The sequence below is a fragment of the Macaca mulatta genome, chromosome 5 (assembly GCF_049350105.2).
Source record: "Macaca mulatta isolate MMU2019108-1 chromosome 5, T2T-MMU8v2.0, whole genome shotgun sequence".
NCBI classification, from domain to species: Eukaryota; Metazoa; Chordata; class Mammalia; order Primates; family Cercopithecidae; genus Macaca; species Macaca mulatta.
The window spans coordinates 95,130,888-95,149,004 of record NC_133410.1 but is presented as its reverse complement, the minus strand read 5'-3'; the positions used below and the strand labels follow the sequence as shown (position 1 = coordinate 95,149,004).

The following is an 18,117-nucleotide window of genomic DNA, read 5'->3' as shown; positions in this document are numbered from 1 at the left end:
TGCTGCCTGGTAGCCACTAATCTCATTCTTTCCCACTCACCCTCCCATTTTCTGCTCAGACACTGGGCAGTAACCTCTTAATTTCAAGAGAGGTAGGATTTTCCCTAGTCCCAAAGTATACATCAAAACTGCTTCCTTGTCCAAGGTGTAGAAATTGAGTGTAGGTCAAAAGAAAGAAGGTTCATCAAATGAAGAACTTAGTGAGTTTAAATTCTAGAATAAAAGTGTAAAGCTGAAAAAAGGAAGAAAGTAAGGACACAGTGTGTTAGGGAGTTTAAACATTTTAGAAAATTAGAGATATTTATCAAATATATAAATAAAGGGTAATCTTTCCCCTTATCTAGGAGAACTTAATTGCATAGAAGTAAATGTGTTTGAACAGACTGGCATGTGCTCTGAGGTCAATACCTATAATCTCTAAACCTTTTTAAATCTCTTTGCATGTTGAGGTAAGCTAGTTATCTAAAGAATAAACACACACACTATTAAAGGCTTTTCTTGGTTGTATACACTGATTATTATTCATCAAATAGGTGACTAATTTTCCAGCATTTCAACATAGAAGCTGACCATGGGTTCACATGGATGCCACATTTGAACATAGAAGACTGTAGTCCTCATAGAGGGATGAATACTCTTGTGTTGATAAAACAGTTATATGAGGCCTTCCTGTACATCTTTTCAGTCATGGTGACAGTCATGTTAAACTCTTTTCAAGAAGCAGCCAAATTTTAGATCATGAAAAGCCAACATAGTACAGGTTCCCATATAGAAACACCAATCATTAATTCTTTGTACACCACAAGTTCCACATCTGTGAAATGAAACTTTTTCTTAACTCGCATAGAAAGCATTACAGTGTTAGAGTCAGGTGTTTCTGCTCAGCATACCACAGTGCTCTTATATAGAGTCTGAAAGCAAGAAACCATGAAGAGAGTGTCTCAGGAACTTGGCATTCCACATGCATGTAGGAACAGGTGACGATCTAGTTTACAGTATTAGAATCTTCTTTCAAAACTGACATACTTTAAAAGTGGGACAGATAATTTTGATATTATATGTTCTTTGTTAATTGTTTTGAATAATTTTAATGTTCATTGCCTTTTAATAAAATTTATTTTACTTTATTAGTTTTTAAAGTCTATCAAAATAGAGATAAATTTTAAATAAAAATTTTAAATTTCCTTTTTTCCTTCTCATTTTATTAATCTCAGCAACAGAATTCAAATTAATTAAAACTGACAAGTACATTCCACAGGTTGACATGTTTTATTAAGAATTCTTGTTCTTGGCTTCATTTCTGCTGACTCTAAATTTTTTAAGTATGCTATTGTTCTTTCATTAGACATAAAAATTTGAGCAGTTAGAGTAATTTTTTGGTATTCCCTCATAATTATTCCTCATTTTAATGTATTGTCTTCTTTTTCATTTTAAAATCTGATATTCTTTTTCTTCTTCTACTTACGCAGTACCAAATTCCTATACTTCCCCCTTTTCTCAAATATGAGTCTCAGGAATATAAACCTCCTGTATATTTATTTAGATATTTAAAAAGTATCTCCTTTATATAGTTTATGGGTTCACTTAAGTAGCCAACATACAAAACTGACCCACCATTAAGGTCTGTTAACCCAAGAGCATGATTTTAATTCCTATTGTAACAGACTCATAGTGAGTAATACTCTGTGTTCCCATGTACTTTTACAAGCTCACATAGCAGTTGTATTGTCCTGTAAGGCTACAAAATTCAAATATGCTGATAACAAAACCTGTATAGGTTGATTAAGTTAATTGTAAGTACATCAAAAGATAGCACATATTATTTGGTTTTCTTTTGGCTCTTTTTTAAAAAAAAATAAATAAAATAACATACGCAGACACACACAAATGGCCAAGTAGAAGTTTTCATTTTGACAAGCAATTACACAGAAAACTCCCACTGCTTTTGTCATCAGATCAAATCCTAAGGCACTCTACTCTCTCAAAGTTTCAACCACTAAAATGGGTAAAGCAAAGAATACACCACAGCAAGCACTAAACAAATATAGCAATTTAGATTTTTATCGGAAGCAGTTTTTATATGCCTTCAAATTAGCACTGGAATTCTGTATATGAACAGATACATCATGTGGCAGCAGCGATTAAAGAAAGAATCCAAGAAACACTGCACTATAATGATCACATTTCAGCGTGGAAGAACAGCACTATATCCAGTCTGTTGCCACAATGTAGACACGGTGGAGAGCTGAATGGATCATGACGGAAAACAAGGGTATAAATAAAACCGCACACAGTCTAGGTCCTGAATTGGTGGTGATATAAATATCCCCAAATTATTAAACACAATCAACAACAATACCTGGCAATCTGTCTCCAAATTAAGAACAAAGCACCCAGCTCTCACCTTGCACAAACATACACTTCAGTGGTCAGTGACAAATGCAGGCTGCACTTGCAAGCTGGGAGACAGAGCAGCTGCTCTGTCCTGAGCCGCTTAAAGCACATTCGAGCCCAACTCAGGTCCTACTGTGCTTGCTCACTGCAGTTTCTCCCATGACTCCATCACCCAGGAATGGAAACCACGGCTTGCTCCCCAGCACTAGTGGGCTCCCCAGCTACTGAGCTCAGGTAAAAACGCTGAGTCCTGAAAGGTCACCACAAGGTGACCACAAGCAAAAGGAGTGTACAGGGAAGAGGAGGGGCTGTCGTGGAAAGACCCTAAACTCCAGACGCCTTGCCTTTCGAGATTCTGAACTCTGTAAATCAGAGCTGGGACAATAAAATCTGAGAATCCCAAATGGCACTAAGCCAAGCAACCAACCTAGGGGCATTGTTTAAGCAATAATCTCTCTCTCTCTTTCTCTAAACAGACACACACACACACACACACACACACACACACGTGCAGACTTCCGTGTAGCTATTCTAATTGCCCAGACATCCCTCTCAAGCCAAAAAGTTGTTTATTTTTTTCAGGTTTCCAGGTAACAGGGCTTAAAGAAGTATGTTAGAAAATCAGAGTATTTGCCGAAATCAAATTAATTCTAAGAGCAAAATGATTTCTGGCCCATAAACTCATATTAAAAAGTCTTGTGTTTTGCATACATACTGGAATTATGCAAACTCCCATATTAAAAAAAATAGTAAAGATATATTTATTTCAGAGCTGACTGACAGAATCAATTTAAATTTCTCATAAAAATTCCTATCATCTTTTTCAAAATTAGCCTCGATTACGCACATTTTAATTTTGAGGGTCTTTAAGAAGGCATTTCTTGCCAAAAATATAATCACTCTGAATGTATATATTATAAATAGAAGCAAACATGTTAATAAATGTTTCCCTGTAGAGTCTCTCTAAGTTTTTATTTCTCATATTTTGATTTTCTTAGAAGTGGAGAGGGAACAATTTTTAATCTTGCAAGTGCCTTCCGAAACATTTCTTCTTAGTTGTATATATTTTTAATAGGTAAATAATGACTTACTGAATTGTAGATTGATTGCATGAGCAAGAGATTATTCTCACCCTTTAGACTTTGTTTTAGCCTCCTTGTCCAATCACCACTGTTCATTAGCAATTTAACCTCCTAGGCATCAGTTTTGTAATCTATAAAACAGGGATTTGTTACTAGTGCCTGTTTTGTCTACTTCCTTGGTTGGTAATATGAGGGTAAAATGGGACAGAGTGTAGGACAAAATGCTTTCTATATGTGCAGTACTTGAAAAAATGCACTTGCTGCATTTCGGCCCTCTTATTTCCCCAGTGAGTACTGGGGCTAGTAAATTACTTGCTGCATTCTCAAGGAGGGCTTCTTGGGCTTCAAGGAAACTGCTTGTTTCAAGTGGCCTATAAATAGAGTTCGAGATTTTATTGAACTGCTGTTCTCTTTGTGGTAGATCTTGAGGGCAGCCACCACATGGCCAGAGTCAGTTAATTGTGAGCAGCATGAGCCCCGTCTAGTGTTTGAGGCAGAACAAGACTAGTCGAAATTCTGGTAGAAAATGCTCACATGCATGGTTGGTTACATAGTTCGCCTGGCGTCCTGTTGTACTCCTGTGTCTGAGGGGGCTGGAGAAGAGGATTAATGAAGGGGAAAGGTTAGCTATGGAATGCCAAGTTCACTGCTGAGTTAATTCAGTAACAAATGCATCTGGGCATACATGCTAATTTCCCTACAATTACGTATGCATTTTTTAGAGGTTAAGTTGTGGAGGGGGGCGGGGATCAGGGGAGGGAGACAGGTGGAGAACAGGAAAGGAACTAAAAATGTGGCCACCTGTCTTATGAGATACACAGGGCTAGGAGCTGGGAACTTTAGGTATATTATCTCAGTTCTCATAATAATCCTAGGAGATACCTGTTATTCTTATTTTACAGATAATCATAATTAGCCTGTACATTGTTAAAGGTCAGTGGTGAAGTTAGAATTACGATCAAGATCTGCGTGGTCTAGAGTTCCACAGTCTGAGTAAATTAGTTAGCTTACAGCTTTCTCAGAAAAAGAAAGGAAAGAAAGTGTGGTTTTTATACAGTGATAATAGAGAAGGCAAGAATACAAGTCACTCAGAAAAGACTAGGCAAGTTAACTTTTACAAAGAGTCCAGAGATTTTTTAAAAAATGAGTTTTGATTTTTTTTTAACAATGAATTCATTGCAGGATGCAGAAAGGAAAAATCAATTTTTATTACTAGTGCCAATACTTATTTTTTAACTTGGGTCCTGCTTGTTTTTCAATTGAAGAAGCAAGTTCAGAAGTCTTTCTGTACAGTAGACTATTACTCTGGTTTTTCTAACATACACATAATGCATTATTTTATCTTAATTTTCTTAAATTATCAGACCTTTAACAATGCTCTTAAGGAAACAAGGCAATCTCTTGAACTTCGATGTCGCAGAAGACTTTTTTTCAACTGTAGTGTGGAATATAGTATAGTAGCCATAATTTTCAGTCTCCTGGGTTTGAGGATGTTAATCAATTGGCAGGTTCTTTCAACCAATTTTATTGGAAAGCTAGAGGCAGAGTCTGAACTGCAGGGCTACATGTACGTGTCTCTGTTCTACCCTTTAAGTAAGTGTCATTCCCAGCTGTAAGAGAAATGTTTAAATCGTATCTGAAGTCAGTTTTCAATTATTCAGATATCTCAATTGAAAAACAATAAAAGTGGAAACAGAGTTTTAGGCACTTTCTTCAAATTATTATACTGTCCCACTAAGTTATTTCTTTTCTTTATTTTTCTTTCTTTTTTTTTTTTTTTTTTTTTTTTTTTTGAGACGAAATCTTGCTCTGTTGCCCAGGCTGGAGTGCAGTGGCATGATCTTGGCTCACTGTAACCTCCGCCTCCCAGGTTCAAGCTATTCTCTTACCTTAGCCTCCCTATTAGCTGGGATTACAGGAACATGCCACCACACCTGGCTAATTTTTATATTTTTAGTAGAGACAGGGTTTCTCCATGTTGCCAAGACTGGTCTTGAACTCCTGACCTGAGGTGATCCAACCATCTTGGCTTCCCAAAGTGCTGGGATTACAGGCATGAGCCACCAACCTGGCTGGGTATTTAGTTACTCAAACACTACTGCTAGTATTGCCCTAGTGTAATTAACACGGCAGAAAATAAGAGCACATTGCTTCCTCCCTTTGTCTCTGAACCTCCATTTTTTTTTTCTCTTGGATTTTAAGATCCCGATCTTAGAATCATATATGGAAAAGATACTTGCACTGAAGTTTATAAGTATGAAGAAGAAAGCATCCAGAAGAATCGGTCAACATTTGCAATCAGTGAGGAGTATAAATAAGATGTTTTGGTTTTCTATTTGGTTCATGCTACCTGCCTGGTGTTTCCTAGAGGCAGTGTTTCATTTCAAACAGATACTCATGAAGGTCTGGCCTGAAATCCTTGTAGTCTTTCCACTTAGGGTAGAACTGGGTTCATGGATGAATTAGATGGGGTTGTTTCTAGTTGTGTCTACTAATGAAGACAAGTATTTTTCTAACACATTTCCCCTGCCACTCCCTTCCATTTGGCTTTTTTATTTAGGCCTTAGAAACAACTCCAAATGATAATACTTATAAGCTGTGAAGAGCAAATACTGTCGAAACACTGAAAGTCATTTAGGCATAAAAATGAAAGTAATCCAAAATGTGAAAGCTTTTAGCAACCATCTTATGCCATCTTATGTGGATGTTTAAAGATAATCTGTGTGAGACCTTTTAACCTATTCTAGAAAATGTGGCACAGGTATAGAGTTAAAACCATGAAATTAAACACTTTCTGAGCAGTATAATTTGCTGTATTTCTAAATATAATTGTGTTTTTTTGCTCGATGGTAATATTTTTCTAGATGGGAAAGATGTACTTCTTAATGCCTTTTCTATCTTAAAATAAAAAGAACCAATGTCTTGCTTTCATTCAAAATTTCCTAAATACATTCAAGTGGTTTCAGAAAAAGAAAAAGAAGAACGAAAGGGAAGGGAAGGGAAGGGAAGGGAAGGGAAGGGAAGAGAAGGGGAGGGAAGGGGAGGGGAGGGGAGAGGAGGGGAGGGGAGAGGAGGGGAGGGGAGGGGAGGGGAGGGGAGGGGAGGAGGGAGGGGAGGGAGGGAGGGAGGGGAGGGGAGGAGGGAGGGGAGAGAGGGAGGGAGGGAGGCAGGGAAGGAAGGAAGGAAGGAAGGAAGGAAGGAAGGAAGGAAGGAAGGAAGGAAGGAAGGGAGGAACCTGAAGATTATCCCTTTGTGAACTCTGGAGAAGGAATTCCTGGGCCCTTAAAGCTTTAAGATGTACAAACAAGGTCATTGAACATATTTGAAATCTTTGTAAAAATACAGCCTTGTACTATAATTGTACCCCCTCCCCAAACACACACACCTAAAGTATAAACCATTTTAGTCAGGTGGCTCATGGCCAGCAAAGGCCATCAGTCACCCAGCTGCCTGAGATGAGTAATAACAGTGTCAGCTGCTGTTCCATCAAAACACTGCATGTGAGGTTCCTTCAGTAAGCCTGGGACACATGGGAACATGGGTGCTCCTGTTTCCACCAACTGAATCCTTGAGGGAAAAACCTTCAAAAGCATTAGTGTCAATGCCCCTAGTTCTTAAAAGACTAAATGTATATCCATATGTCATGATGCAATCACACTGAAATTAGAGGACTGTGCTAGGATTTTCATAAGATATTTTATGATACATTACTGAGTAAGGCATATTAGAAAATAGTGGGTACAATGTGATCTGAATTTTGTAATAAATATTCAATATATAGAAAAATCTGAAAATATGCACTACAATGTTAATATTTTTTATCTCTAGGTAGTGAAATTACAGCAGTTTTATTTTCTTCCTGATCTTTTAGCATTTTCTAAATGTTCTTCAATGACCATTACTACAATGTAGTGAAAGAAGGAAGGAAGGAAGGAAGGAAGGAAGGAAGGAAGGAAGGAAGGAAGGAAGGAAGGAAGGGGAAAGAAAGAGAAAAAAAGAAAGAAAGAAAGAAAGAGAAAAGAGAAAATAGTAACTCTCTAGTTCATAATAAAAATATTTTTGAATTTTTTTGACAAAGTTAATTTGTCATGCTTATAATCACTGCAAGTGAAAAAAATTTCAGTTTTCAGACATGTTATTACCATTACTCTCATCATCGGCATTAAAAATATTCATGGGTACACATAACAAAATTCTAGATGCTGCTGTACTATAATATAAAGAAAATATAGTGTACTTTGGACTTCACTGATTTTTAAAATATAAAAAAGTGATACAGGGAATATGGCAGGTATGTGTATGTGTGTGCAGGAGCAAGTGCATATAAATTCAAATATAAAGAGAATAGATATGGTGTAAATATAAACAGCATGACATACATTCATGAACGTATAATCATTGTCTGGGGGTAACTGCTTATTTCTTAAAAGGAAATGGTGAACTAACAACACATGTATGATCAAGAAAATGTATTGTCTTCTAAAATATTATATTGCATGAACGCATATTTCAGAGAGATCTCCTCTGTAATAATAACATAGATTGGTTTGGAGGTGAGCAGGGTGCATGGGGAGAGATTACATGGCTGATGTTACCTGTGTCTTATTTGTATTTTTGTTTTCATTCTTTACATCTTTCTGACATAACCAGGAGACAGCTGGTAAATAATTCAGCATTACAAAAAATAAACAAACATCAGCCTGTTAATTAAATGGCAGACTTGGGTCCTCAATGTAAATCTTGGGAACAGAGTCTTCAGTACAGAAGTCTTAAGCCGAGTCAGAATATTTGGATTCCGCCTAAAATTCATTTATCTGCTACTTATTTGTTGGTTTGTTGAAATAACATTTGAGGGACTGTAAAAACAGAAAGACCAAATCCACATTAATTGAACATTTCACTTTTTAATACTTAAGTCATAGCTATGTGTTTCCTTTTTAAATTGAAGCAAATTTTCCTAACATGCATATATGGAGAAAATGCTCCATCCACTGAACAAGGCTATGTTTCAAAGGAAAGAGATTTATTCTTTAACTAGAAAGTCAACAGAAATGAAATTGGAAGTTCACTATGCTCCTCAGATACTATTGAGCTAGAGGCTCAAAAATATAAACACGTAATATTTTTCAAAACAACAATCACCAATAAACTCTCTTAAGAAAAACAGTAAATACTTTTACATATGTTTTATCTTCGGTTTGGCCTGTAACCAAAATAATGCATAGGTTTGCATTATTCCTACTCTTTAACTGGAATAGTGTTATCATTCAAGTTACTTTTGGAAGTCGAATAAAGTTTGAATACACTTAAATTATATTTTTATGTAATGATCTGATATTATTCTAAATCTCATCTTGGTTGATTTAAAAAGTAATTAAAAATTAATAATTTATGCCTTCATATAAAAATAATAGGCTGGGCATGGTGACTCATGCATGTAATCCCATCACTTTAAGACGATAAAGCAGGAGGATCATTTGAGGCCAATAGTTCAAGACTGGCATGGGCATGGGTAATATAGTGAGATATTTTTTCTACAAAATATTTTTTAAAAATTAAACAGGCATGATGCCATGTGCTTGCAGTCTAGAGGCTACCCAAAAGACTGAGGCAGGGGGATCACTTGAGCCCAGGAGTTTGAGGCTGCAGTGAGCTATGACTATGCCACTGCACTCCAGCCTGGGAAACAGAGCAAGACCCTATCTCAGAATAATCATAATAATAAGAGTAAAATATTTGTTTTATGGATTATATTTTATCATTAAAAAGACAACTTTTTCAACTTTAATCTACTCAAGGTAATGATCATATCTGTTCAAAATTTAGGAATTTACTATGAAAACAAGTTTCTATTTAAACTTAAAGATCTTACTATTGGCTGGGCAGGGTGGCTCATGCCTGTAATCCCAGCACTCTGGAAGGCCGAGGCAGGCAGATTACCTGAGGTCAGGAGTTTGAGACCTGCCTCAACATGGCAAAACCCCGTCTCTACTAACAATACAAAATTAGCTGGGCGTGGTACTGCATGCCTGTAATCCAGCTACACGGGAGACTGAGGCGGGAAACTTGCTTGAACCTGGGAGGCGGAGGTTGCGGTGAGCCGAGGTTGCACCATTGCACTCCAGCCTGGGTAACAAGAGAGAAACTCCGTTTCCAAAAAAAAAAAGAAAAGAAAAAAAGATCTTAATATTAAAGAAAATTATATCTACAGGTTCATCACCTGTACAGTATGCCTATTTATCTGCATACAAATATAAATGTATACATATGTCTATTCCAATATTTTTCATGTGTAGAGCTTTATGTGGTTGTAGTCATAGTACATATATACATTTTTGATTATTTTACTTAGAATATTTTATAAGCATTTTTACTATAAATTTTTGATTTATTATTTCACTTAGAATATTTTATAAGCATTTATACTTATATCTCCAATCTTTAAATGAGATATAAAACAGTAGGTAAACTGTAAAATAAAATATTTATATATTGTTATTTTCAATGCTTGCATAATATTTTTTGAATTAATATGATACTGCTTACTTAAACTTTATTTGAAAGCACATATTTGTTTCCAGTTTTGTTAGTAAAATTATACTTTTATGCTACTACAAAGTTTTCTACAGATTTCTTTTTTAAGATCTTTTAGAACAAATTTCTAGAAAAATGAATCAGTAGATCAAAAAGTCTATTCTTCTTTGTCTCTCAAAAGTTGAAGAACAATTCATCGTGGTGAGTGTTGGCCAAACTCCTCAGTGTCACTGTATTTCAGTTTCTTTTAAAATTATTATTATTGAGCAAATACGTATATTTTAACTTTTACTTTAGATTCAGGGGTACATATGCATTTGTTGTATAGGTAAATCACATCTCATGGGGGCTTGGTGTACAGATTATTTCACCATCTAAGTAATAAGTATAAAACCTAGTAGTTAGTTACATCCTCACCCTGCTCCCTCCTTTCATCCTCAAGTAGGGCCTAGTGCCTGTTGTTCCCTTCTTTGTGTCCATATGTACTCAATGTTTAGCTCTCACTTATAAGTGAGAGCATGTGGTATTTGGTTTTCTGTCCTGTCTTAGTTTGCTAAGGATAATGGCCTCCAGCTCCATCCATGTTGCTGCAAAGGATGTGATCCTGCTCTTTTTCACAATTGCATAGTATTCCACAGCAAATATGTATCACATTTTCTCCAGTCTACTGCTGATAGGCATTTAGGTTGATTCCATATCTATGCTATTGTGGATGGTGCTGTGATGAACATATGCATGCATGTATCTTTATAATAGAACAATTTATATTCCTTTGGGTACATACCCAATAATGGAATTGCCAGGGCTAATGGCAATTCTACTTTTGAGTTCTTTGAAAAAATGCCAAATGAAAAAGTCATGTTGGAAGGCTAAGGGGAAGCAGCCATGTCTTACATGGTCACAGCAAAAGCAAGATAGAGGGGTGAGAAGGTGCCTCACACTTTAGAATGACTAGATCTCACAAGAACTCACTCACTATCACAAGAACAGCAGCAAGAGGAAAATCTGCCCACATGATCCAATCACTTCCCACCAGGCCCCGCCTGAAACACTGGGGATTACAATTTGACCTAACACTTGGTCTGGACATAGATCCAAACCGTATCGATGGCTGAACTAATCTACATTCCCCATCAGCAGTGTATCGGAGTTCGCTTTTCTCCACAACCTTGCCAACATCTGTTATTTTTTTACTTTTTAGTAGTAGCCATTCTGACTGGTGTGAGATAGTATCTCATTGTAGATTTGATTTGCATTTCTCTAATGAGTAGTGATATTGAGCATTTTTTTCATATACTTATTGGCCATGTATATGTCTTCTTTTGAAAAATGTCTGTTCATGTGTTTGCCCACTTTTTAATGTTGTTGCTGTTTTTTACTTGTTGATTTGTTTGAGTTTCATACAGATTCTGGATATTCAACTCTTTTTGAATGTATAGTTTGCAAATATTTTTACCCATTCTGCAGGTGGTCTGTTTACTCTGGTGACAGTTTATTTTCCCATGCAGAAGTCCTTTAGTTTAATTAGATTCCATTGGGCAATTTTTGGGTTTTGTTGCAATTGCTTTGGCATCTTTGTCATGAAATCTTGGTGAGGTCCTATATCCAGAATGGTATTTCCTAGCTTGTGTTTCAGGGATGGTATAGTTTTAGGTTTAAAATTTAAGTCTTTAATCCATTTTGAGTTGATTTTTGTATATAGCGTAAGGAAGGAGTTCAGTTTCAATCCCTGCATATGGCTAGCCAGTTATCCCATTACCATTTATTGATAGAGAGTCCTTTCCCCATTGCTTGTTTTTGTTGACTGTGTCAAAGATTAGATGGTTGTAGGTGTGTGACATTTTTTCTGGATTCTCTATTATTCATATTTTACATGCTATATTTACTTTTTATTTATTTATTTATTTATTTGAGACAGAGTTTCACTCTGTCAGCCAGGCTGGAGTGCAATGGCATGATCTCAGCTCACTGCAACCTCCGCCTCCTGGGTTCAAGCAATTCTTCTGCCTCAGGCTCTCAAGTAGCTGTGATTACAGGCACCTGCCACCATGTCTAGGAAATTTTTGTATTTTTTAGTAGAGATTAGGTTTCACCATGTTGGCCAGGCTGGTCTCGAACTCTTGACATCAGGTGATCCACCTGCCTCAGCCTCCCAAAGTTCTGGGATTACAGGTGTGAGCCACTATACTTGGCCTACATGCTATAGTTTTAAGAGTAATTTTAAAGTTGTTATTTTAATACTTACTGCTCAATATGCCCACATAATTTCCATATTATTTAAACTAGAAAACACAGAATACATTAAAACAGTGAAAACAAGTTTGTAATCACATGTAAACTTGCTTTCTTATGTAGAATTTTCTTTATGTTTAAAGGTTATGCTAAAAAATAATATTCAAACACAAGGCAGAATTTTAGTTATAAAAGTCTATAATAAAACATATTGTGTAAAAAATAAGAAAGCTAGTCTATTTTGGGCCGGGTGCAGCGGCTCATGCCTATAATCCCAGCACTTGGGAGGCCGAGGTGGGCAGATCATGAGGTCAGGAGATCGAGACCATACTGGCCAACATGGTGAAACCCCGTCTCTACTAAAAATACAAAAATCAGCTGGGTGTGGTGGCAGGTGCCTGTAATCCCAACTACTTGGGAGGCTGAGGCAGAAGAATCACTTGAACCTGGGAGGCAGAGGTTGCAGTGAGCCGAGATCATGCCATTGCACTCCAGCCTGGGGTCAGAGTGACACTCCGCCTCAAAAAACAAAACAAAACAAAACAAACAAAAAAGCTAGTCTATTTTTCTTTTACTTTTCTTTCTTTTATTTTTTTTTTTAAGACAAAGTCTTGCTCTTGTCCCCCAGTCTGGCACGATCTCAGCTCACTGAAACCTCCGCCTCCTGGGTTTAAGCGATTCTCCTGCCTCAGCCTCCTGAGTAGCTTGGATTACAGGTGCGTGCCACTATGCCCAGCTAATTTTTTGTATTTTAAGTAGAGATGGGGTTTCACCATGTTGGCCAGGCTGGTCTCGAACTCCTGACCTCAGATGATCTGCCCGCCTTGGCCTCCCAAAGTGCTGGGATTACAGGCATGAGCCACCATGCCTGGCCAGTCTATTTTTCAAAAATATAAATCTGCAGTATAGAAGAGCTTTCTTATGGTATGTTAATAAATTTGTATTAAATACATTTTTTCTTTACTCATTTTTCTTTTTACTACCATTGCACATTTCAACAAAGAGAATTAGAAAAGCAAGGAAAACCTAACTACCACCAAGAATCAGCAACAAAGGTGGAAAAATTACTGGAATGTGAGTCAGCCAGATCCAGCCATTTCCCCAACTGAGCAACCTTGGGTAAATCACTTTCCTCTCTCTGTTTCTATTTTCTTAACTGTCAAATGAGATTGCAATCAGATATTGGATGTGGAAATGACATGTAAACTGAGAATCTAAAGAGTTGTCATTATATGACAGTCTGCACTAAATTTTATAAATTTGGCATTACACTGATTTTTAAATGAACTCCATGAGTTTTACTGCCAGGCAATTCTAAGTAATAACACAATATAAAGGCATATGGCCATCAGCATATGCCAATATTTATTCGTAAACCTAAGGATAGAGGAAGGATGTGTAAAAATTTAATTTGTAGGCGTTTCCATACAGCTTTTGCTGCTGCACAACTTTTCAAACTGGCTAACCTATGGCTCTCAAAAAAGTTGTATCTTTTGAAAAGTACCTCCCTCCATAAGCCCCATGACATTTCTGTTTAAAACAGAACAAAACAATATAATGGCAATCTGTTGTGAAGACTGTCGCTGTAACATCTTGGGAGAGAAGCAAAGACAAAGAATGAAGAAGTGTAGGCCGGGCGCGGTGGCTCAAGCCTGTAATACCAGCACTTTGGGAGGCCAAGACGGGCGGATCACGAGGTCAGGAGATCGAGACCATCCTGGCTAACACGGTGAAACTCCGTCTCTACTAAAAGGGGCGGGCGCCTGTAGTCCCAGCTATTCGGGAGGCTGAGGCAAGAGAATGGCGTGAACCCGGGAGGCGGAGCTTGCAGTGAGTTGAGATCCGGCCACTGCACTCCAGCCTGGGCGACAGAGCGAGACTCCGTCTCAAAAAAAAAAAAAAAAAAAAAGAATGGGGAAGTGGTCACAGGCAATAGCAGATGCAACAGACATATCTACTCACAACAGGGAATCAATAAATGTTAACTGGATATAGATAATAAAAGAGGATTATTTCACTGGGAAGGAAGAGAACCCAGTGTAGAGAATAAATTTGAAAGTGGAGCCCTTGTTCTCTCCAGTGAAAATACATATTATCTAAAACAAGTTTTCAACTTCTCACTAAAGTCCTGACTGTTGTGGTCAACAATATCAGAAGCAGAGGGACACATTTAAAAGGACCAGGTGACACCTAATTGAAGCCCTTTTGCTGATCAATCAATCACTCTCTGCTGTGGTAGTGAACATTTCTTTCTTAATTTACGTGGTCTCAAATTACGCTAAAATGGTCAAGAGAATGAAGAGAATCTATTTGACCTCAGAAGTCAAATGCTTTGCCTTCTTCACCACATTTCTGAATAAAAAACACTAATTATAGACCAGTGACTGAGTGGGTATAAGTATTTTTAATATTAGCTTGTGTGATGGTTTTGCATGAGCTAGAGAGACAATTTTAAGTATGTTCTGTGGTGCGGGTGGACAGGCCTCTGAGGAGTTGATTTCAACCCTTGCATGTGGGCAGGAGTCCCAGATAGGGCTCAGTCCTAGAGAACCTCTGGTCTATAAACTGGTCTTTGTGGAACCAGGTGAAGCCAGTGTGAACTCACCTGGGGGTTTCCTTATCTGTATTATTAGAGAGATTATTGTATTTCTGCATTCATTCTACTTGATCATTTTGTGTCATTCCTTTTTTGTTCTTCTCTGCCATACATATTTATGCCAAAGTTGAAACTTCTTGATATAATGTCATTTAAACCATTTGCATATTTTCCATGTGCCAAGCTTTATTCTAAATTAAATAATCTTTATTTTAAAAAAGGCCTTGGTTTATGAAATAAGACTTGGGAAAACTCAATATCACTCTATCGTGATATCAGTATCTTCTAGTAAGTGGCCAATATTATAACATTTTATTAGATCAAATATAAATAGTGATAGGGACTTGTATTTTAAAAGTTAAGATGGTTGGAATACCAGATACAGATTATGCTAACTTTAAGAATTTCATCAAAACAAAGCAGTGACAACTGGGACAGATCCTAACCTAGACCACAGGATCTGGGATACAAGACCAACATTTTGTATTAAATACCCCAGTAAAAGTCTTTACATAGAAAGGATTACTTTCACTGTACTTTTTACACTTAATTTTCATAATGCAATCAGATGTCAAACTCTTTGTCCTAATAAAATGAATTATGTGGGAAAAGTTCCACTTTTTATTATTTATCAAATACATAATTCAGTAAGGTTTCACAAATTGTATGATGTCTTCTCCTAATTTGCACCCAGTACTTACTTCTCATTTAAGGATATGATGGACACAAAAATATGGATATCCATATGCAGAAAAATGAAATTGGACCCTTAACTCACATCATACACAAAAACTACTTGAAATGGATTATAGACTTAAACATAAACTGTAAAACTACTAGAAGAAAATACATGAAAAAAGCATTTTGGCATTGGTCTAGGCAATAATTTTTTTTGGATATCACTCCTTAGAAAGCACAGCTGACAAAAACAAAATAGATAAATGGAATTACGTCAAATTAAAAAGTTTCCCTGTAGCAAAGGAAACAATCAACAGACGAAGAGACAATCTACAGAACGGGAGAAAAATTTGCAAACATTTGATAAGGAGTTAATGAACAAAATATATAAGGGACTCAACTTAATAAAGAGAAAACAAATGACCCAATTTTAAAAATGGACAAAAGGACTACTTGAATAGGCACTTCTCAAAGGAAGATATACAAATGGCCAACAGATATCTGAAAAGATAGTCAACATCACTAATCATCAAAGAAATGTAAATCAAAACCACAATGAGTTATCTGTTACTTCACACCTATTAGAATGGCTAATATCAAAAAGACAAAAAATAACAAGTGTCAGGGAGGATGCTGAGAAAAATAACCCTTTGTACCATGGGTTGGAATGTAAATTGGTGCAGCCATGACAGAAAACAGTATGGAAGTTTTTAAAAAATTAAAAATAGAATTACCATTTGACCCAGCAATCTTGCTTCCGGTATATATCCAATTAAATGAAATCAGTGTCTGGAATGGAAATGCACACTCCCATATTTATTGCAGCATTATTTACAATAGCCAAGATATAAAATCAACCTCAGTGTCTACTGATGGATACAGAAAATGTGTTATACATATATGTATACCAAATGACCATACAATTGTAATTATTTGCTTTAATTTTGAAAGAAAAAGATCCCAAAGGAATAGAAACTAGGTAAAACATCAAAAAAAGTTTTCTTTCTTGAGGAAACTTTATTGTATATATAACGTTGAAAAATTAGCCTTAAAAAAGAAGGAAATTTTGTCATATGTGAAAACATGAATAAAACTTGGGGACATTATGCTAAGTAAAATAAGCCAGGCACAGAAAGGAAGATACTGCATGATCTCAATTATATGTGGAATCAAACTCATAGAAACAGAGAATAGAATGGTGGTTGCCAGGAGCTGGGGAGCAGCAGACATTGTGAGATGTCGGTCAAAGAGCACAAAGTTTCAGTTAGGCAGGATGAATATGTTCTGGAGACCTAATGTACAGCTTGATGACTATACTGAAAACACTCTATTGTGTACTTGAAATGTGCTACGAAAGTAGATCTTAAATGTTCTGATATGGTTTGGCTCTGTGTCTCCACCTAAATCTCATCTTGAATTGTACTCCCATAATTCCCATGTATTGTGGGAGGAACCTGGTGGAGATAGTTGGATTGTGGTGGTGGTTTCCTCCATGCTGTTCCCGTGGTAGTGAATAAGTCTCACAAGATCTGATGGTTTAATAAGGGAAACCTGTTTTACTTGGCTCTCATTCGCTCTTGCTGCCGCTATGTGAGACATGCCTTCTACCTTCCACCGTGATTGTGAGGCCTCCCCAGCCACGTGAAACTGTAAGTCCAATACACCTCTTTCTTTTGTAAATTGTCTAGTCTCAGGTATGTCTTTATCAGCAGTGGGAAAATAGACTAATACAGTAAGTTGTAACAGTAGAGTGGGGTATGGCTGAAAAGATACCCGAAAATGTGGAAGCGACTTTGGAACTGGGTAACAGGCAGAGGTTGGAACAGTTTGGAGGGCTCAGAAGAAGACAGGAAAATGTGGGAAAGTTTTGAACTTCCTAGAGATTTGTTGAACGGCTTTAGCCAAAAGCCTGATAGTCATATGGAAAATGAGGTCCAGGTTGAGGTGGTCTCAGATGAAGATGAGGAACTTGTTGGGAGCTGGAGCAAAGGTGATTCTTGTTATGCTTTAGCAAAGAGACTGGTGGCATTTTGCCCCTGCCCTAGAGATTTGTGGAAGTTTGAACTCGAGAGAGATGATTTAGGGTATTTGGCAGAATAAATTTCTAAGCAGCAAAGCATTCAAGATGTGACTTGGGTGCTGTTAAAGGCATTCAGTTTTTTAAGGAAAGTAGAGCATAAAAGTTCAGAAGATTTACAGCCTGACTATGTGATAGAAAAGAAAAACTAATTTTCTGAGGAGAAATTCAAGATGCAGAAATTCGCATAGGTAATGAGAAGCCAAATGTTATTTCCCCCCAAAATGGGGAAAATGTCTCCAGGTTATGTTAGAGGTCTTCATGGCAGCCCCTCCCATCACAGTCCTGGAGGCCTGGGAGAAAATAGATTTGTGGGCTGGGTCCAGGGTCCCTGTGCTGTGTGCAGCCCAGGAACTTGGTACCCTTGGTCCCAGCTGCTCTAGCTATGGCTGAAAGGGGCCAAAGTATAGCTCGGGCCATGGCCTCAGAGGGTACAAGCCTCAAGCCTTAGCAGTTTCCTCGTGGTGTTGAGCTTGCGAGTGCACAGAAGTCAAGAACTGGGGTTTGGGAACCTCTTCCTAGAT

General features: G+C 37.2%; 1 protein-coding gene across 8 annotated transcripts in view; it reads right to left on the bottom strand.

Moving 5' to 3' along the window:
* ARHGAP24 (Rho GTPase activating protein 24) overlaps positions 1-18,117 on the bottom strand; it is a 528,054-nt gene that overhangs the window by 173,546 nt on the left and 336,391 nt on the right. Inside the window, exon 1 of one of the 8 annotated variants that reach the window (XM_015138752.3) lies at positions 2,405-2,751. The exons of 6 other annotated variants lie outside the window; for them this stretch is intronic. In XM_015138752.3, coding sequence (XP_014994238.1) covers positions 2,405-2,417 — 13 coding nt within the window. In that variant the 5' untranslated portion in view covers positions 2,418-2,751. Of the gene's footprint in view, positions 1-2,359; positions 2,381-2,404; positions 2,752-18,117 lie in introns of those variants that run through there. One more of the 8 variants, XM_028848596.2, reaches the window with a different exon arrangement.